Below are 21,486 nucleotides of genomic sequence, written 5' to 3'. Positions count from 1 at the left end.
GCTTTAACGTGTACTTGCAATCAGTGTTTAATCGGCAAACTTACCCCAATACTATGCCGCAAATTTTGAACCCGCTTGCCCCTATGCAAGAAATAGTAATATCCGAAGCCGGCATCGTGTCGCTCTTGGAAAAATTGGATGTGCACTCAGCTTCCGGCCCAGACGGGATATCAAACTTTATCCTAAAGCACTGCGCTGCGTCCATAGCCCGCTTTTTGACCCTTTTGTTCCAAGCATCACTTCGGCTGGGTGTTTTACCGGCTGACTGGAAGAATGCCAATGTAAATCCGATATTTAAAAGTGGTGACAAAACCAATTTTTCTAACTACAGGCCTATCTCGCTGACAAGCGTTTGCTCTAAAATACTAGAACACATCATTTACACAAACCTAATCACTCATCTACAAAACAATAACTTCTTCTCCCCAATGCAACACGATTTTAGGGCGGGCTTCTCGTGCGACACGCAGCTTATTGAATTTGGGCACGATATTGGAACTTCCATTAACGCAGGCACTCAGGTTGATTGTATATTTTTAGATTTTCGCAAGGCTTTTGATTCTGTTCCGCATCCCTTGTTACTGCGCAAGCTATCTGTTCCTAACATACCTACTGAACTGCTGAAGTGGCTGGATGCTTATCTTTTCGAGAGAAAACAGTGTGTGGTGCTTGAAGGCCTGAGTTCTTCAAGTATTTCTGTGTTATCCGGTGTCCCGCAGGGCTCAGTTTTAGGCCCACTTCTTTTTTAATTATTTATTAATGATCTCCTGAACTGCACTTCCAGTCGTACTAGATTGTACGCTGATGACTGCTGCATCTATCGTGATATAACCAGCGTAGCAGATGCGGACCTTTTGCAACGCGATCTTAACTCTGTTTTTTCTTGGTGCCAGTCGTGGGTGATGATGCTCAATCTAACAAAGTGTAATCTGGTAAGGTTCACCAACAAAAAGCACCCTCTACTTGTTGACTACTACATGGGCGGGGCATGTTTACCGGTAGCCACAGAGTTTAAATACCTCGGAATCTTTTTCTCTTCTAACCTGTCCTGGAACCATCACGTCAATTATATGATAGTAAAAGCGAGCCATGTGCTAAATTTCTTAAGACGCAATTTCAGGCAAGCTCCGACTAAGGTGAGGGAGACTTTGTATCTGACGAATGTGCGCCCCATTTTGGAATATGGTTGCAGTGTCTGGGACCCCTACACAAAGACAAACGTTGATGCACTAGAAAGAATACAGGCTCGCGCCGCTCGCTTCGTAACAGGCGATTACGATTTTTCTAAAAGATCAGCTGACATTTGCAGAAGACTTCGATGGCCTCTACTCGCTGAAAGACGAAAATACCTGAGACTCTCGTTGTTCTATAATATATTCAACTCCAGAACTGGCATTAAGAAAGAAACTTATTTAAAACAACCAACATACGTATCCCCTCGCACCGATCTCTGTTTAAAGATTCGCGAGCTTAACTCCAGGATTAACACATTTAAGTACAGTTTCTTTCCCAAAACAATACATGACTGGAATGCTCTACCGGAGGAAATTGTCTGCTCTCCCCCATCTTGTTTTGGAAAACGTTTGCAGGATTATATGCGTCAGTAATATCCCGCCGCCTTGTTTGCCGGGCTTACGGGTTATCTGTGTTACGAAGTGCTTGTTGTCTGTACATCCTTTCTGTACATCTTCCTTTCTTGAAGTGCTCCTTTTCCAACGCCAATTCACCGCTTTGATGTATACTCATTATTTAAGGAAACGCAACCTGTTTGTTTGTTTGTTTATGCGACAATTGTATTTGTACTTTGTGTCCCTTTTTTCTTATTCCCCCTCCCCCCTACACTAATGCCTGTAAAGGCGATGTAGGTATTTGAATAAATAAATAAATAAATAAATAAATAAATAAACTGCGTATCTCAACTTTGACAACCATAATGTCGTCTACATCCGTCACTGTGACATCTGTGGCATGCAGTACATCGGATAACAGAAACCGCCTATCGTAAACGCTTTAACAACCACCGTTCTCATGCTAAAACACGACATAACTTGTCCATTTCAAGACATGTCAGCCTCCCAGGACATTCATTCGAACAAAATAAAGTTACTCTGCTAGAGACTGGTTTTCACACTAAACGGGACAGCGAACAAAAAAATCGTACCTTATTTATAAGTTCAAAACACTGAATTACGGTATCAACGAGAGCGCTGGCAGCATGTCGTGCCTCCGGAGGACTACGGACATTGATTGACAACAGGAAGTTAATGCACATTGTTTCATCCCCCTTCCCCTCCATGTATGTTTTTGTTCAGACAACGGGCGCATACCGAGCGGGAGCGCCGCCCAAAAAAGCCGCCTAGGCCCCGCACTGGACGTGCTCCACAATAGATTCTGTCCACGTTGGGACAACTTAGAAGAGATAGGGAGGTGACGTTGAACGGCAGTGCCAGTCTGGCCGTACCTTGATATTGTCGCGTTCTTTTAGGACATAGCGGTGGCGTAATTCAGTGGTTTTCTGTTTCGGCCCTCCATTCAACGCCACGCATGCCGCGCCGTATGTGTGCCTCTACATTGCTCTACGCTGCCGGGGAAGACGGGTGGGACACTCGTCGCCTTTTCCGAACTCACCGCGCCCCTGTGTAACATAATCCCTGTCTTTCGCGCCGTGTGACCGCTCTGTGGCTCGCCGCTGGCTGCCGCTAGTGCCGTTCTCTGTCGCCGTGTCGCGGACGTTCAAAGGGCAAACAAAGTAGAATTATTACTGGTTTCTTGGTAAAAGCAATGCCTCTCCACTTAATGGTCTGTCCTGGGTTAACCCACGAAACAAGTGCCAGGCCAAGACAGCGTCCTTAGTTACTACACCACCGCCCCGCTCTTCCCATCTGCGTACATGCGTTGTCTGTATTTTGTTAGTGTCCTTTTCATATATATATATATATATATATATATATATATATATATATATATATATATATATATATATATATAGCGAATCAGAATAGGAAATGAGGGGCTCGTTGAAAATAACACAGAAATAAGGGTTGGCAGCCGAGAAAACCTCGGAAAGCAAAGGGGAGGATGTGGTAGATCATTGAAACAGATTAAGAATTTGGAAAGAAAGAAAGAAAGTGAAGAAAAAATGCCCGCCAGGTGGGATCCGAACCCACGACCTCCAGAAAAAATGCCCGCCAGGTGGGATCCGAACCCACGACCTCCAGAGGTCGTGGGTTCGGATCCCACCTGGCGGGCATTTTTTCTTCACTTTCTTTCTTTCTTTCCAAATTCTTAATCTGTTTCAATGATCTACCACATCCTCCCCTTTGCTTTCCGAGGTTTTCTCGGCTGCCAACCCTTATTTCTGTGTTATATATATATATATATATATATATATATAAAAGATAAGAACAACTTTGCGGTTAACTTGTTTATTATAAATTAGTCCGACAGTTTCGGAAGTGGAACTTCCTTCCTCAGGGACAATCCCTGAGGAATTGTGGTATTGTCCCTGAGGAAGGAAGTTCCACTTCCGAAACTGTCGGACTAATTTATAATAAACAAGTTAACCGCAAAGTTGTTCTTATCTTTTACATGACCGTTTCTTCTGGCCCGTTGCAAAACTCATCGAAATCTATATATACGTATGTATATATATATATATATATATATATATATATATATATATATATATATATATATATATATATATATATATATATATATACATATACATATATATATATATATACATATATATATATATATATATATATACATATACATATACATATATATATATATATCTATATACATATATATATATATATCTATATATATATATATATATACAATATAGTAAGGAAATGAGGGGCTCGTTGAGGAAATACAGAAAGATAGGTCGGCAGTCTACAACGCCAAAGGAGGCATAGGGGTGTGGTTAGGCTTTTTTTTTACTACGGGTAATGAAGTTAACATTTTTTTAATAATGTTTGTCTGTTTAGCGATGGTTTTATAGTTAGCACTTTTCTAGTTAGCGGGGACGTATGCCACATCCTAAGACACGTTCAATTAGAGCGTGAGAGTCCCATAAAGTCGTTATCTAGGTTGAGCAGTATCATATTTGTGGATCCGTCCTGTCCCGGCGCTGGGACGGCACGGATATCCGGAATAGCGTACCGTACCTTACTTAAGGTGATTCAGCTGTCCACGGAGGTGTTATTCCTGCCGGAGTAAGGGGGGAGCGTCTCCGTAGCAGAAGAGCCATTGTAGCGATCCAAAAGGGCCTGATAAGTTGTTTGTTGGTTTCGATAAATTTGTGGAAGATTGCCTATAGATTATGTCATTTCGTGTTACTTTTGTCAGGGCTTATAAGACAGCGCACCATCGGCCATGTCTTAGCCATCCCGCTCTCCCTCTCAATGGGATCACAAGCCGCGCCTTAAATGTGTCGCAAAAGTTGCTGAGTATATTCTTCCATGCCCTGTCATGTCAGCCAAACTAACGACGCAAGTTGCGACTTAGTTTTATTTGCGTAGGCGCTGTCGTATACAGTCTCCTTGGCTTCTGAAATGTGAAGAAGCCGTGCATCTGCTAACACAGGTTTACCTCTGCCGGCATGCATCTGATGACTGTGTTGGCATCTCGACGTAGTTGCTCCGCCCATGTCTCATTGTTGACTATCTCTGCTGCTCCAGAGTCAGTTTCTGAGTAGGAGTGAAAAGCGTGTTCTGCGTCACGAATTTCTCGGAACACGTCCCAGTCGACCAGTCGAAGTTGTTTTGCAGATTTACGCCTAACGCTGGCAAAAACGCTTCTGATGGCTATGACATAGCGGTCGCGACCAATATTTTCTTGCATGTTAAGCCACGGGGCATCTCTCCGCATGTATTTAATGAAGCGTAGGTCAGGCGTCGCGTCTCCGCTTGCACTATTTCCATTGCGGGTTGGATACAATAGGTCTGTTCCAAGACAGAGGACTTGCCCTGCCTCTAGGCAAAGATTACGACCCTTAATGGTGTCCCGTGTGGATTCTCATTTGGCGCGGTGTGCCTTAAAGTCGCCTACAGTGTGCAGAGCGTGGCTACGGTAGGTTGCAACAGTTCTTCTAAGGAGATTGGTGACTTTAGAACAATTCTTGGGTGGGCTATATACCTCCAGGACAAACACGCTTGCATTGTCTTTATTTCGGGTTGGAATTGATTTTACGAGAACGTGAGCCACCGACGCCGTGTCCGTGCTCGTTTTTTGGCGAATGGCCATGAGGTTGCACCTAATGACGGTAGTGACAGCCGGTTTCAATTTGGTAGACGCATCAGTTGTGTCTTAAAGTCGGAGAAGGATTTGCAATTTTGGAGCCTGGCAGATGTGCCAGTTTCTTTGAAGCAAATTACATCAGGAAAGGCGTTGGAATGGTTACATTTGTGATGTTCGTGGTTCTCTCGCAGCCTTGGACAGTTCCACTGCCAGACGGTAGATTCGTGATGCTCACCTGTAGTCCGATGAATGCAATTAGGCATGATCCGCGGGAGTTTTTAAACTGTCCGCCCAAGGCGGACTCGTGTAAGGTTTGGGGGGTTCCTGGAACCCGCTTCTCTTTCAAACTGTCGGCCGAAGCGGGACGGAAGGAAGGTTCGGAGGGTTTTATGCGCCCCGCTCCCCCTTCACGCATAGGTCTCTCAGAGGCACTTTCCGTGGCTGTAACGCGCGCTTTATGACTGGCAATCTTAGCACCGATGCTGTCTGCGAGTTTGCGACGCATGTTGCCGAAATTTGCATTGATGGTCTGGCGGAGACGTTCATTAGGTGCTCCCCTAATTTCAGGAGCATGGTCTCGGTGACATACTGAACCGTACTATGAGGTGCGGAGGATGGTGTTGGGTTTCTGAATGGCGACTTCCCTCTGTATTGATGTCGGCACTTTACTGATAAAAAAACATCAAGATGTGCATACGATCACTAAAATAATGACAGGTTGCAAGTGGTTAAACATCTAAACATCATTAAACAGGCGTGTTGCACATTGGTGCATCATGACATGTCCAGTCTAGTTTAGCAATTTCTCCACATGTGTCGCGGTTCACTGGCGCCAGCAGTGACATATGTCCAAGGTCGAGCCCCTACACTCAAGTAAGCATGTCAGGAAAAATAACTCTCATGAAAGCGTGGAGCTTCACAGACTCGTGAGAACAGTTGGCTTTGCCTCAAGGCGTTTTAAGTGCGAATGCACTTCTTAAGCGAGCCTGAATCGTCCGCCGCCGTAGTCCGCATAGCAACAGCTGCGGGTGCGCGCGCTCCTCGTCTTCCCTAGCAACGGGGGGAGATGGGCGCGCGCTGCCTGGCCGCGTCCCCATGGCTCATTCTTGTTGTTGTTCCTGCTGACATGGAACATACCCACGTGGGGGATTGGCCAGGAATCGGGCGTGAGAAGGGCTAATGCACCCACTTAAAGGAGTACTGACACGAAATTTCACAGCTGAGATCCGCTCTAGCAATCAAGTACAACGACAACACAAATAGGTGTCTGTGAATAAATGCATCTTTCTTTCTTTGTAGTTGTGTGTGTGTGTGTGATCTCTCTTTCGCGAACATTACCGAACCACGCAAATTCAGCTCGTGCATTCGCACTTTCACATTCTTCCCCTCGGGGAAATGCGGGGAATTTTTTTTAGAATGCAGAAAATGAATCGACGATACCGTAACCACAAAAAGCTTCAATTTAAATGAACTAAGTGCACGTAACGTTGCACAATGTCCTTTGTGTCTCCCACTCGTGAGCGCAGATGTGTTGCTGAGGAATGAGTCTGAGTTTCAATAAGTAGGGATTCCAAAATAAATTTGTGAGTGAGGTTTAGTAAGCCGGGCAAATTTTGCCGAGGTATGATCTTACCGAACAGCCGTGCTTGTATATGTCGTTGCTTGCACTTACAGGGACTGGGATGTGGCCCTTGGGACCACGCAGTAAGCCCTCGCAATTCCCTTGGCCTTTATAGATTGAATGATTGATTAATTGATTAATTAATTGATTGATTGATTGATTGATTGATTGATTGATTGATTGATTGATTGATTGATTGATTGATTGATTGATTGATTGATTGATTGATTGATTGATTGATTGATTGATTGATTGATTGATTGATTGATTGATTGATTGATTGATTGATTGATTGTAGGGTTTAACGTGCCGACGCAACGAAGGTGATTAGGTGCGCCAGAGTGGAAGGCTCCGGATGAATTTTGACCATCTGGGCATTTTAACGCGCCGAAATCTCGTACACCCGGACGTTTTTGCTTTTCGCCTCCATCAGAAAAGCGGCCGCTGCGGCCGGGTATCGAACTCACAACATCGTGCTCAGCAGCACAACGCCTTAGACACTGAGCCACCGCGGTGGGTAGATTGGTTGATATATTGGTTGGTTGGTTGATTGACAGGTTGGTTACTTAATTGATTGATAGATTGATTCCCTCATTGATAGGTATAACACGCCTGAGAAATGAGGCATTGCATAGTGGAGGGCTTCTGATTAATGTTGACCCCCTGGAGATCTTGAACATGCGCTTAAATCTTTAAGCATGGACGTTTCTGCTTTTCGCTTCTCTCAGCAAAGCAGCCAACGAAGCCAAGAGTCGAACCAGCGTCTTTGGGCTCGCAGCGCAACGTAATTGCCACTGAGCCACCACGGCGGGTTCTTTGACCTAGGACAGGCAACCAACAAAACCGAGTTTAGTTTCAGCCATAAACGTGCCTTAACACAGCTGACGAGAAAGTTGTCGCATTACTCAACCGCATGCGGAACTTGGCGTAAGTGACACATGGGGTTAGATCAATTGATCAATCAATCCAAACGCAAAAACATGTACCGCATACCATCTAATCACTTAATTAGTCCAAAAGGCCTGCCTTGAGAAATCTGGCATGATTCCTCGCAGTGCATTGCCTTTATGCTACCTTAGAAGCACCCTGCCATTGTTTGTGGTATTGACGCCAGATTTTTTACTTACATAGTAACCAAGGTTTCCGCATTAGAAGTTGCATCGTTTTGTGCAGAAAATTCAAAAATTGTCATGAGAGGGGCAAAAAGTGGAAAAAAATTAGTTTTGCGCCTTGATTGTTTATTGTCTGTTTATCAAGATTGCTGTGGTGTGTCGTATGGTGGCTGAATAGTCGCGCACAGAGAAAATTTTTGCAGCTAAAAAGAGCAGACGATGGAAGCAACTCTGAAATGTTGCCGCCCTCCAGTTTCGCTAGACCCGTGTTTATGACGACTTTTGTCTTGTTGCCTACATGATAAATAATTTTTCAGAGGAATATAGTGTGGGGGTTTAGATATTAACCCTGGTCAACATGGGTATGAACGGCCCCAAAATAGTGCGTACTGTTACAACAACAAAAAAGGCACGACAAGTGGCTATTCTAAACAGTTGATAACCCTGATAAAGCACGTGCTCGTATCCCAACCTCTCGCGCAGGCGCAAAACTGCACCAAAGGCACTTACCATGACATCCACTTGGTAGATTCAACCCGCCGTTTTCCCTCGCCAAAGCAAAGCAAAAAAAAAAACGCGCCTGAAACCACTGAGAGCATCCCACTAGGCAGAATTCTGGAAGGAGGCAGACATCGATGGCGTTTTTGTGGCACTCGGAGCCGTTGGGAACCGCGTTGATGCACTGCTGTTCCGCTCAAAGTCTAGGCGTTGGAAGAAATTAACAGTGGCCGGCACGTTACGACAGGACCAAATCCCTATCACCAAAAGGTGCAGCGGCGCGACTCATTATAGATCCACATAGGTGAACCCGCGGGGCAGCGGAAGGCCTGCCCGAAAGCTCCCAGCATTCGGAGAGGGACTTGACAACGGTCCCGCCATGACGCGTATTCCGGAACCAATCTGTCGGGGTTCTTGTCGCACGCTTTCAAGCAGTACGATATGAAGAACAGCTGTTCATCCTTGTAAGGGAACCCGTGGAAGGACTGCTGTCGCTTCCTGGGGCTCAGGCTCAGGTAGGCGCCGTGCGCGGCCACGAGTCCGGCAAAGTCAGAGAGCATCTCATCGTCGATTGACTCCTGTAAACGGGGTGCAGTAAGCGCTTATTTAACGGGTCCATTAAGGCAAAACGTCACCTTGCGCAGTTCGAAAGAGCTGTAGCCTTTTCTAATGCGCTTAGCTCTACTGCATCCACGGAAGGCGTTTGTTAAGCGCCCACACACTAAAGAAGCTGTGAAAAACTGTCTGAAAGCAGTGACAAATGAAGGCGAAGAAGCAATTGACTCAGCACATAAGTAGTTCGAAAGAATAATTTTAGATCACACAGTGGGGTAGAACATGCTTTTTTGGGTTAAGCGCATATGAAAAAAATGTTGCTTACCCTGTCAAGGCGGGAAGCGCCAATATTGTTGTTGTTAAAGCTGTGTGAATACCTATTACCAACGGAAACGTCATCACAGACCCTCATCTACTCATTCGTCGTTCAAAGCACACGTTACTTCAATCCACAATACCTTTTTCAAACAACCAGGGGCAATAGTCTGCCTCACTCAAAATTTTAAGCTCCCTAATATTATTACGCGATGAATTTTTGTTTGGTTTTGTTGCATGGAAGCAGCTTCCAAAACCGTGCTTTCACCATTTGAATCAGCTCAAAAACTTGCTTTTGAGAATCCTTCAAGACCGAGTTTTAGAGCAAAAGTACATTACCAGTACTCCTATCTGAAGTACAGTCGGTATCAGCAACATTGTCAGCCGCCAGCGTTGTATTTCTGTCAAGATTCCATACAAGGTCATAAATGGGCATCTAGAAACACCTAATTATAGCACATCATCAATTCACATGCTCCTGTTTATTTGCCCCACATAGGTTACCTAGCCGATTGGCCTTATGCAGCCAACAAGTTTTCGACACCATAATTCTTGCCAGTGATTAGCACGTTTTGCGTGCGATTCGTGGAGGCCGGCATTGCGTGTGCGCTTTTTTCACGCCAGCGTCGACAATTCCACGTGCGGTAGCTGCTGTCTTGGTTAGAAAGGGGAGCGCGGCACGCACGGAAGTGTGTGTATCCTGAATACTTGCGTTATTTCGAAGGCGCAAGCCTCATGGCGGCAATTTCGAAGCGCTCGAGATAGCGTGGTGGCTCTGTAGGAAATGGTTAGGCTTACCACCCCGGCATATATTTCTTTGGAACTATCACTGGCCGCAAGAATTATGGCTTTAGTAGCGTTTTAGCCTACATATCATCTCTTTTACTGCACAAGCCACTTCGTGTGTGCCTTGACCGGCATTTTTTAGTCCGGTGAGAAGAGGTTGCTTATGCTCCTCTCACCCCAACGCGGCTGAAGCTGTCGCCATGTTTTCGCAACCGGCCGTGCCGCGCGCAGCGTGCGGGCGCTTCAGTGGTGGCTTCAGCGCGACTTTGCCGTGCAAGAAGCGTTTTCGTGAGCACAAAAACATTCAGGCGGTTCACGCGTTAGAGACGCGTACTGGAGGATGCATGAGCACTCTGAGCACTCCAGTTAAACCAATTGGACAAGAAGCGAAGTAATAATACCCCTGTCAGACGGCACATGAAATGACATCGATCGAAATTTCATTATTGCGGTGCTTCAAGAGAATACCGCATGACATTTAGAGGCTAACTAAGGCCCCGGACCTCAGTTAGTGGCCAAATGGGTAGCCTCCAGAGCAGTGGCCCGTCATTAGACAGGAAATATCAGTAATAAAGAATACTGTTTGTAAATACTGTCAGTAAACCTGTAATTTATTCTTTGTGTTGTTCAAGTACGGACGAACACGTTCTAACAAAAAAAATCTATTCCCCAGTGCTTCCGATGCCCTAATAAAATTTTTGCAGACTTTTCTCGGCTTGTGATGTGTACTGATGTCACCTGAACTGGTGGTTTAAATATTTTTATTTTACAAAAACATTCCTTTGTTACGGCTTTTTTTAACTATTTAGCATCAAAACATTCTAGATACGCTTCAAATATAATTTGGCGGTTTTGTGAGCTCGCTATTCGTCACGGCTATTGCAATCAAATGACATTTGTTTCGCCGTGTAGATCCGCACAGCAGAACCGAATGCCATTAACAGCTAATGTAATTCAGTTTGAATGACACTAGATTTGCCGTGTTAAATTAGATCTTTGCTTGGAATGAGAACGAGGTTAAGTGCTGAGTCACTAGAAGCAAAGAAGGAATACCTTTACCATCCCTTTCTAAAGGAAGTTGATAGAAGCGCGAGAGCACTCTCACTTCCAAAGTGTGCCACAAGTGGGCCAAACCCTTCGGTAAAAGTGCATGTAGGCTTGGCTTCCAGTGCATCCAGTCGACCGCAGAACCTTCGAAGCGGCAAATAGCGAACGAAGAACGGACCCGTGGGACGATTTTTGGCGGACTAAGTAAACGCTTCTAAGAACGATATGTATACGAATACGTGCTTTATGAGATAAAGGTATACAATTTTACTCCTTCATCATCGATGAGTGTATTATCCTAACTAGAACCACTTTTTTTTGCGATTTTTCTGTAACCGATCTGACACAATGGAAACCCTGTTTTACGCGCAGGCATTGCGTCCAGATATTTTGTCAGCTTTTCGGTCGACTAACCGATCTTCGGAGAAATGTACGAGTTTTTTTCACTACGCCTCTTTTCCAACAATTTGAGGCGCTCGAACTGGTCTGTTGTGACATCCTCGAAGCGAGCACTCCCTGGGACACTGGCGAGGAACAAATTCGCAGCGTCCGCAGCTTGATGGCAGCCTCCCCTCTTAGTTTAATGGAAGGAGCTGATCACTTCCCTGAGCAGAACGTGATTGCTGTCATAGGCAAGGTGATCATCCAATGGGTTCTCATCCCGGACAACGATTTTCCAGAGGAGAGACTCCATCTAGAATTTGGAGTGGCCCATAACAACTGGTAACTTCTGACTTCTAAGCAGGTTGGTAATGATTCCAAGCGCCTTGTTTTGGAAGTCGGCAACCGTATAGTTTAGAAGGTGATCCAAAAAATCGAGGAGATAGTAAGGGGCGCTTGTCTTTCACCTTGTGTAACGTGATGACGAGTGACTTGTACACCTGCAGTGAATCTGCACTGATTATTTCTCCATTAAACCTTGAAGCTATTTTTATTGCCAACTTCAATTTACCAGTTCCAGCTGCACCCAGATTTACAACGAGAGGGACGTTTCCGCAGCAATCCCGCAGGCGGCGCCATCTTATCCAAACAGGTTCACTAGGAGGGTTCAACTTAAATTGAAGACGACTGAACGAGCAAAGCAACGGGAGATGATAGGTGTAACATAAAGGGCAAGAGAGTGGAGTAAATCAGGGAGCTAACGCATGATAAGGGCATATTAGAAGGAAAAAATAGAAAAGTGCAAATGGGTACGTGGTCAAACATGTAATGTGAAAGCAAGATAGCCATTGGTCATTAAGGTTAACAGAGTGGATCCCCAGAAAAGGCAAGCGGGGCAAAGGGCCACAGAAAGGTAGATGTGCTGATGATATCAAGAAGTTTGGAGGGATAAATTGGGCGTAGTTAGCACAAGACCGGGGTAATTGGAGATTTATGGGAGAGGCCTTTGCCCTGCAGTGGGCGTAGGCAGGCTGGTGATTAGTTTTCCATAGGGCGTCATCGGTCTTATTAAAAGTATTTGATTTTAAACACGCAAAAGGAAATAATAATAACGGCTAGACAATCGGTACGGGTTTCCCGAAATTGGACACTGCATATATTAACATCGGGTAAACTGCTTGGGGTGTTTCGATGTACTAGTAATTTCTGTTCTCGTGATGACCATGCAGAGCTTATGAAGCCAAACCCTCTGAAACCAAGGCGCTGTTGCATGTCTCGGTTCTCAATAATCCTGCGATGGTGCTGATATTCCGAAAAAGTTCGAAAACCATCTCTGAAGAGCAAATGATGCCGATGATGATGGGTTCATCTCTGGATCAGGGTAGTGCAAAATGCAAAATGCCGTCGTACCAGCGTAAATAATTTACAGCTTTTTCAAGCTAAGGTTTTTCTCTACCATCATACTGTCATGCCGGTTATGATTGAGACGGCCTTATAATACTCCTTCCCTGCATTTCTTCGTCAAGGCTTCCTCATGCTAATCTCTACAGCTGAGAGTTAATACTACCACCGGCTGTTAAAAGGCCGCGCTTCGAAAGCTGGCCATTCAACTTACTTAAACCCGAATGAATACATTTGCACCAAATTACGATATGGTTGACTTTTTTTTGTCGTTTAGCAGCATAGATATGCCTTCTGTTGCAAACGTTTGGGGGGGCATATCCCGCTGCACCACCCGACGCATTTTTCATTGTCGTATTCTGAAATTCTTGATGAAGTTCGCCTCGTCCGTGCTGCCAAAAGATGTTTTTTATTCAGTAAACTACAGTGATAGATTAAAGAACAATGCTCACATCACGCACACCAGTAACGCAAAAGTTATGCATAGGCGTTGCCATCATGACCAACATCCGAGCGCCAGACTTTGCCTTTGCTGGTAAGCTGCATCAAGGCCACCTCGAGTCATGATGATACGTGGCGTCCGGGTATATCTAATCTCCTGCGCAATTGACAGATACTACTTGTCCCCAAAGGACCATCGGCAAGACACTCACCAGATAATTATACCAGTAGAGTGGATGGTATTCCTGCTATCGGAGAGGCAAATGGACGTAAAGAATGCATTTTACTAGCGAAAAATAGACGCGGACGAAGAAGAAGTACACAGGACACTCGCTAGACTACAAAAAAGGCCTCGCTAGACTACAAAAGGACACTCGCTAGACTACAAAAAAGTTGTAGTCTAGGGAGTGTCCTGTGTACTTCTTCTTCGTCCGCGTCTATTTTTCGCTAGTAAAATGCAGTCAAATAACCAACTAGCCCAACTTTATGCCTTAACTTGGACGTAAAGAAATCTGCACAAATCAGATAATTGTCAACTAATGCGTAGTATCCTGATGAGGCTAGTCGAGAGTGTGTGCTCTTTTTAGTGAAATTTCTTGCTTTTTTTACATTCTGTGCGACCAAACCTCCGTTTACGGTGTTATACCGATTACAGTTGTTACTTCCACCAAATCTGCAAGTTTGTGAATATGAAGGGGTTTTTTTTCAAAATCCGTCCGACCTGTATTTATACTATTGCAACGATTACAGGTGCTAAAATCTGCATTATGTGAAGACGTAGGGTTTAGGCGTTCCGCAATTTTCGATGTTTTTTTTCTATTTTTCCCATTTTTAAAGTTCTGTCCAACCATGCAACTACATCTCATTAGGCTATTATGACGATTAGAGGCGTCACTACCGTGAAATCTGCATTTTTATAAAAATGCAGGGAGTCACACGGTACTGTCTGTGGGGCACTCGGAAAAGAATGCTACACAGTAAAAGCACAACGCGGGAGGGCCGCTTACGTCGGAAATGCCGTGCATCTGTCGCATGCACTGCAGGCGCGAACTGTACCCTGCCATGGAGTGGGCGGTCCACCAGTGGCCGTACTCGCCTTCCGCATTGTAATAGATGGAACCCTTGCTGAACCCGTGCATGGCCTCGTGGCCCACAACGGCGCCCAAGCCGCCATAGTTGAGTGCTTGGGGAGCCGTTGTCGAGAAGAAGGGGTCGCGGAGAATGGTCGCCGGCATCTGCACGGTGTTTCGGTGCGCCGAGTAGACAGCGTTCGTGTTTCTCACCGAAAACCTGCGCCACCATTGGGGAGCATTGTCCACACCTACAGTTGAGCACGCATAAAAAGCTTCGCTAGGCTGTTCGACAGCCATCTAACAATGTCGACCCCGCCCCCTGGTGCGAGGAGGTACTGGCTGCAGGGCCCCGCACTTGCAGAAAAATACATATTTCTTAATAGTAGCACAGTCCACGACCCTAAAGTTCGGCACTTAAAATAGTGAATAAACCAGCCGCGCAACGTATTGCATTTGCAAAAGTGCATAATTGGGGGAAGTGACTCATTCGTTATTATAACAGCGTAAATGGAGACGTACTTTGTAACAATACATTCCGAGAAAAAACAAAAAAACACAGAAAACAAAACTTTTGAACTATCGAATTCAAAATATGCCGTCATATACTCTCCCAAAGATTGTACAAATATAACGAAGCTGCTGAAGGCAACGATGAAAAACAGAAAAAGGAAAATCGTTAAAATGACCAACGCTGCATTACGCTGTGCATCTGCACGAAAAGACTTTATAGGCAATGTAAAGGCAGTTCCCTGTTAGTCTGATTCCTTCCTTCACTCGAGCCTCCAGGGAACAAGGTCCTTGAAAGCGATTTTCCTATTCATAAGCATTGCGGAATCCTCCCCTGAGCAAGTGAGGGGATTTTATGGAATAGAGGAGGGAATCAAAATACGGCCGTTAATCCCTACAATGGTGCATATTTACGTCCTCGCAAAAAGGACCAAAGAAAAAAATCGAAGCCTTTTTTTTTTCCGAAAAACATGGCTCGAAGACGAGCTTTTATGATGCAACCCGAGTGCCAAAATTCAAACCGCTTCAACCGTGACGGACAGGCGGAATCGGATATGCATGGGCTTTATAACGCGAGAAAACCAGGTTCGATTCTGACCATGGAAACTGTTTCTTTCAGGCGCGTGTGGTGTCTTTAAAAGCGAAGTGTAAAGTTGACTTTTATGTAGTGCGTTGCGCGCGAGGAACGACACGATCAGTGCCGCCTACAAAGCTTCGCTTTAGACATTAAAATAGTCAAACAAACATATTCGACTCGTCATAGCGAAATCTGACGATGCAAAAATAACAATGGAGACAAGTGGGCCTACACTTCTGTGCATTTGGAAATGATTTACCGGATTTCTGCTCTTGAGTGGTCGGGTCGGTGAATATTTCAATCCTTTGTAGTCTCCCATCTCCAGAGTCCAGTGAATCGTTGCTGTTCTAGATGAAATTACGCGTTAGTAATACCGGTTTTGTTAACTCTTAGTTGTTGAGTAATTCTGCAACGATCGCGAAACTTGTATTTGGGCTTTGTTAGTTTTCTCTCGCATAATTTCATCTATATGGTGGTGTTAAAATACTTCGATGTTTCAGACAGTGTTGCCAATTTATTGGATTTTCCGCTAAATCTGGCAGATTTCATTTTATTCTGATGGGAAAAAATTAGTGTACCAGCTAGTGGATTTTTTGACCGGCCATTTTCATACATAGCGGATTTCTGGCGGATACCTCACGCAGTGCACTGATTCAAAATCGCCCTGCAAGAAACCATTTCGGCGTCGTGTAAATATGCAGAAATTGGTTAACTTCAGAGGGTAGAAGGGCCCCTGTTCACTTGCTCCACTTATCTCAGACAAACAAATCCGTGAGGTTTCAAATCAGTGATCGCTTTCTAAGTAACACATAACAGAGGATCTGTGATGCACCCATCTAAGGACTCTGCGCGCCCCCTGACGCTTGCCGTGCTAACAGTGAGTCCGCAATCGTGCAGGGAGCTAGATCGCTATTTGCACTGCAAGCGGCAGGGGGCACCTGTAGTACCTGTAGTCCCCGCGGGAAGCGAGCCGATTGGCGATGCAGCCACCCACTTTTTGTTTTTGCCTTCGAAGTTCAAAGAACAAACGAAGACGTCCGACTGCTTTGTGTCGAAAATCGGTTCTCTTTATTCTCAGTGAACCCTGACTCCAATTCCTCTTGAGTTATGCCGAAAATGGTATATTCGCAGAATTTCAGGACGGAGTGGCTGAAGGAACCCTTGCTCCGAAAATGGCTGCAATGCAAAGAGTGTGCTGACAGAACACAATTTGTGGCGTGCAATCACTGCGGCTGTCAACTAGGCAGCAGATATTCAGACCTGAAAGCTCATGCGAACAGCAAGAAGCACAGGAAACTGGCTGGCAGTTCTTCAATCCAAAAGCAACTGAACTTCACTACAAAAAGGCAAGTCCACCCAGGGAATGCCGGTGAGGGAAGAACTGCTCTATTTATCACCGGACATTCTTCAATTGTGACTACCGATCACTTGTGCCAACTCTATAAGAAGTCGTTTCCTCAGAGCGAAGCTGCAAGATCGTATCAGATGCGCCGCTCTAAGTGCGCTTCCGTGATTAAGAACGTTCTTGGCCCACACTTCAAGGCGGCTCTGGGACAGGACATTGGGGACATCTTTTACAGCTTGATCATTGATGAGTCGACCGACATCAGTGTTACAAAATTTCTTGCCATTTCTATCATCTATCACAGTGTCACCAAGTCAAGGATCGTGACCACATTCCTTAACTTGTGCACCTTGGAAGTTTGCACGGAAGATGGAATTTTGGCGGCCGTGAAATTCACTCTGATGGAGTACTGTCTTAAACTGGAACGAATGAGCTGGAGTACTGTCTTAAACTGGAAAGAACGAGAGGCGTTGGGACATACAACGCACGCGTTATGACGGGGATCAATAATGGCGTTCATCGGAAGTTGAAAGCTGAGGCTCCCCACCTCGTACTGATCCGCTGCGTCTGCCACTCTTGAAGCTAGCCACGTCGGCTGCTACAGCGAAAGCATTGCCAAGAAATTTGGATTACCTAATAAACGAAAAGTACAACTTGTTCGCAAGATCCCCTGCCCGGCAAATTGCGTACAAGGAGCTCTACGGTCTGATTAATGACGGCGATGAACCACTGAAAATTTTGCAAGCGTGCAGGACGTGGTGGCTATCCCTCGAAATAGCGCCGTGTCAATGACCGTAGATCAGTGGACCGAATTGAAGGCGCACTTCGAAATGGCGAGGCGGACTGAAAAGTGCTATGCGGAAGTATTGCTGTATGGTATGTACGAAAACCAGATCAATCTGGAGCACTTGCTTTTTTTGAGACTGATTCTGGCAGATGTTCAGAAGGTTAACAAGGCATTCGAGGCGAAAGATGCGGATCAAACAAAACTGCTAAAATACCTCATGACTTTGCTTTCAAGCTTGGTTAAAAAAGTCGTAATTCCGACAGAGCAGAGTGACGTTCTGACGTGCCGACTTGAGGACCACTTGAACCCCAAGCCATATCTGGGCTACCAGTTTGAGACGTACGTTTACAACGTGAAAGCTCAGAAGACCGACGGGTTCTCTCTCGCAGATGAAGCTGTAAAGCGAGAAAGCTCCATAAGGTTTATTACCACGCTAGTAGATCAAATCAGACAACGACTTCCCGACAACATCACTGTTCTCCAGAAAACATCACTCTTATCGGTGGAAAACTCTTTGTGCGCCGTGACGGAACTATTGATTCCTCTGCTGGAAGCAATGGCAATGCCCCCTGAGACAATGGAAAAAATTCAAAACCAGGGGAGCAAAATCACCCTCCTGGGCTGGAAGCCAATATCGCCGACGTAGTCTTTCTGGTGTGAAGTTCATTCTTATAAGGACGCCTGCGGTAAAAATCCGTTCGCCGAGCTGGCCGCATTTGCCATCTCGATGCTCGTCCTACCGTATTCAAATGCCGAAGAAGAGGGGACGTTTATTCAGCTTAACATAGTTAAATCCACGCTGAGGAACAAGCTGAAGCCTGAAACAACAAACGCCATCCTCGTCGTAAGAGCGTGCTTAAGCGACACCAGAAAAGTTGTGTTGATTACGAACTTCCCGCGGCAGTTGTTAGTGCAATCGGGACATCTGCAACCTATGTGCAACATAGTGAATTTCTGGTCCCTCAACAAGTACCAGCGGTCTTGTGGAGATGGTGTCAGACGACGACAGCGGTGACGAAAACCTCGTTGAGTTTTTCGTTGACGTGTGAGTTCTTTTTTTTTTATATCAGTGTGAACATTTATAACTTATAGCCTCATCTGTGATGAGTTTGACCAATGACGACCACCGCAGGACTAAAGCCTCAAGTGTTCTAGTTAGACTGCTTTTATGTGTTAGTTCAGCTATCGTAGCTTTGAGGAGCTTTTAAGTAGGATAAAGGTATTTATCATACGAAATTGCACTTTTAAATTAAATAGACCCAAGCGGAATATTTAGCGGATATGTTTTAGAATCTAGCAGAACCTTGTGGATTTCTCATTGCTTTTTAGCGGATGTCTGACGCCCAGCGATGGCAACGCTGGTTTCAGATAGCTTGCTTCTTTTTAAACTCGACGCTCTGATTCGTGCTCTCCGTTGGTGCTGGCAAAAGCAGCGCGTCAGACGGGCACGCACTCGTTGCTGCTCATCTGTGGAATCTCGGTATGTTTTCTCGAAACCATGGAGCAGCCATTCTTCTCGGCAGAACCCCTCAAAAAGCTTCAGAAAGCACCTCTTCAAATGTATTCAGCAACTCTTCATTTAAAAATTTTTGGCTAACCGAAATATGAGGGGATCTGTACGCACATTTCACCGTGACAGGAAAATGGTTGTCGCGGGCGTCCATCACATTTAAGAGTGACCGCACATACCCACTCTCGATACATCGCCTGTAACGGGATAATGCTAACCTGTAAGTAGTGGCGTTCTGCATGAGGGTCTGCATGGTCATCTTCATAGCAGTTAGCCAAGGGAAGAGGAAGGTGCCGTTAGCTCCCGGGTAGTGGGCGTATACCTCGTCGATGGCCTTAGAGGAACCCACGTTCTTGGGGTAGCCCACGTGCATGCTCACGCCGTTAATCTTGTCAAGTGCAACTCTTCTGGTGTAGGTGTCAATCCACCGGGAGCCTTCAATTTCTTTCAGGATAGAAAACTGTATGTGGGTCGCTAGTCTCGTGGCTTGGCGCACCGCGTTGGTTGGCACCGCCGAGTACAGGTACCAAGATATTAGCGGCACCTCCATGGCATCAAAGACGGCTTCACGGCACAATGATTGCACCGTAGCCGTGGTGAAGTACGAGGCCAGCTTAGGAAATGTGAGAGGCGTCAGCTTCCGCAGTAGCGCCCAGGCAGTGAGAAGGCAGAGCTTCTTGTTGCCCAGGTCAGCGTAGAGCTTGTCGAAGTACTCCATGGCGGTATTGCAGACCTGGGTGCACGCCAAAAGTTCAAGACAATGTGAATCAGGGTCATACAGAGCGGCGCATCTGTGATTTTTGCAAGGAATAATAGCGGACTGACTGAATTGCATTCCCGCCGACCGAGGAATTTGCCGTCTTTTAGGGAGCTTCCAGTGCATTTTACATGTTAGCTAGAGTTAGTCGTGCTGTGCGGGGCCACTGTAATTTAGGATAAGCAAAGCTGACGCGCTGTGTCGAACAAACTATTTCTCCTTACCCGCTCAACTGCTGCTGCATTTCACCCTTTCATGCTGCGGATAAGGCAACTTTTTATCCTAGTCCCGTGCGCTGTTTAATAGGAGGAAGCGACTCGAAACCCCAGCCCTACTGCGCCGCCAGTGCGACCACTTCCTCCGTTGTCGAAAACTAACTTAGCTTTCCGGATAAACTCTCACTTTTCAGTAATAAGAAGGAACGAATGACTTACCACAACCACATTTTCTCTGCGGTACAAGGAACCGCTGTGAGCTTCGACGAGCGTCGTCCACCTTCCACCTGTCTTGTTGACGGTAGGCGTGAGCTTCTCCAGTCCGAGCACCTTATCGAAGTTGAGGGTATCAAGACCACGAAGGACGTTTTCCGTAAGCCTCCCGGCAGCTTCGTTTTCGGCGAGGACGATTTCTTCCTTGGGGAAGCCAAGGGTGTATCGGTATAACACCATTCCAATGCGGCTTCGGCGAATCTGAAGCCACGACAGCTCCTTCTCGCCCAAGCTGACCGCCAGCCTGCGCTGCCCCTTGTACAGCAGGTTCTCGTCCAGAGACATACCCAGCAGCGTGTTGATGTTGTACCGGAAGAACAGCAACAGAACCTTGTCCAAAATTTTCCCGCTTGCATATGAAGATGGGTGAAGACCCACCTGGCGAAGGAACTCTTGCAGCGCCCGCTCCTCGTTGATGCGGCCGCTCGTGCACGTCAGGTATAAGGAGCCGGCCTTCCCGGATGCGGTCTTTGTCCTTGAAAATTGATCAGTTGAAGAGTCCTCGATGGCGCGGTCCATTGCCTGGTACATCTCGTTGTCTATAGTCGCTATCATGCTGCCAACGGCGCTCTTGTAGTTACCGCACACGAAGGCGTAGAAATCCTTGCAAGGGTCTTGCTTGGTATTCATGATCTGTTTCATCCTCCGTACAATACCATGAACACTGCTTTCGGAAGCTCTAGATTGTGACGTGCGTTCCTTTACTGAAGGCCATGACGGATAGCAGACGGCAACTGCGACCCCAACGCTTGACATCACGAGCACTGCGACGACGCGCACAATGCCACTAGATCTTTCTGTCACCTGCTCGTTCAGCAAGGGCGTCTTAGGCGTCGTCTGATTTCTCTGGAAAGAGATTATGCAAGGTGGTGGATCGGAGAACTTAATTCGACACGAATGCATCACCCATTAGGTGAAAACTCAGGCGTTGTGTAATGACTACTCAAATCTAAACGTGAAGGACCAGCCATTGCCAGACTTGCGGAAAAGTGCACTGTAAGAACAGCTTGTGATTGCTGGTGTTTTGTGAGTCAG

The 21,486-nt window shown here is 45.9% G+C and overlaps 1 protein-coding gene across 1 annotated transcript; it reads right to left on the bottom strand.

Annotated features, from left to right (window-relative positions):
• Window positions 1-8,741: 8,741 nt before the first annotated feature.
• Window positions 8,742-21,093, bottom strand: LOC144168183 (membrane metallo-endopeptidase-like 1). The gene is made up of 4 exons (XM_077697218.1): window positions 20,398-21,093; window positions 19,425-19,939; window positions 14,415-14,697; window positions 8,742-9,059 (listed from the first exon to the last, which is right to left on the bottom strand). Exons 1-4 carry the CDS (start codon window positions 21,091-21,093, stop codon window positions 8,742-8,744), a joined length of 1,812 nt encoding a protein of 603 aa, XP_077553344.1.
• Window positions 21,094-21,486: the final 393 nt, after the last annotated feature.

Source organism: Haemaphysalis longicornis, unplaced genomic scaffold (genome assembly GCF_048455015.1).
Source record: "Haemaphysalis longicornis isolate Haplotype H1 unplaced genomic scaffold, Haemaphysalis longicornis Haplotype H1 scaffold_2, whole genome shotgun sequence".
In the NCBI taxonomy this organism is placed as follows: domain Eukaryota; kingdom Metazoa; phylum Arthropoda; class Arachnida; order Ixodida; family Ixodidae; genus Haemaphysalis; species Haemaphysalis longicornis.
This window is presented reverse-complemented; position numbering and strand designations above follow the sequence as displayed.

Coding starts and splice junctions, on each gene's coding strand:
- LOC144168183 (XM_077697218.1), bottom strand. CDS start 21,093: ATGAAACAGATCATGAATACCAAGCAAGACCCTTGCAAGGATTTCTAC. Junction 19,940..20,397: donor GCAGAGAAAATGTGGTTGTG/GTAAGTCATTCG, acceptor GCGTGCACCCAG/GTCTGCAATACCGCCATGGA. Junction 9,060..14,414: donor AGATGCACGGCATTTCCGAC/GTAAGCGGCCCT, acceptor CCCCGTTTACAG/GAGTCAATCGACGATGAGAT.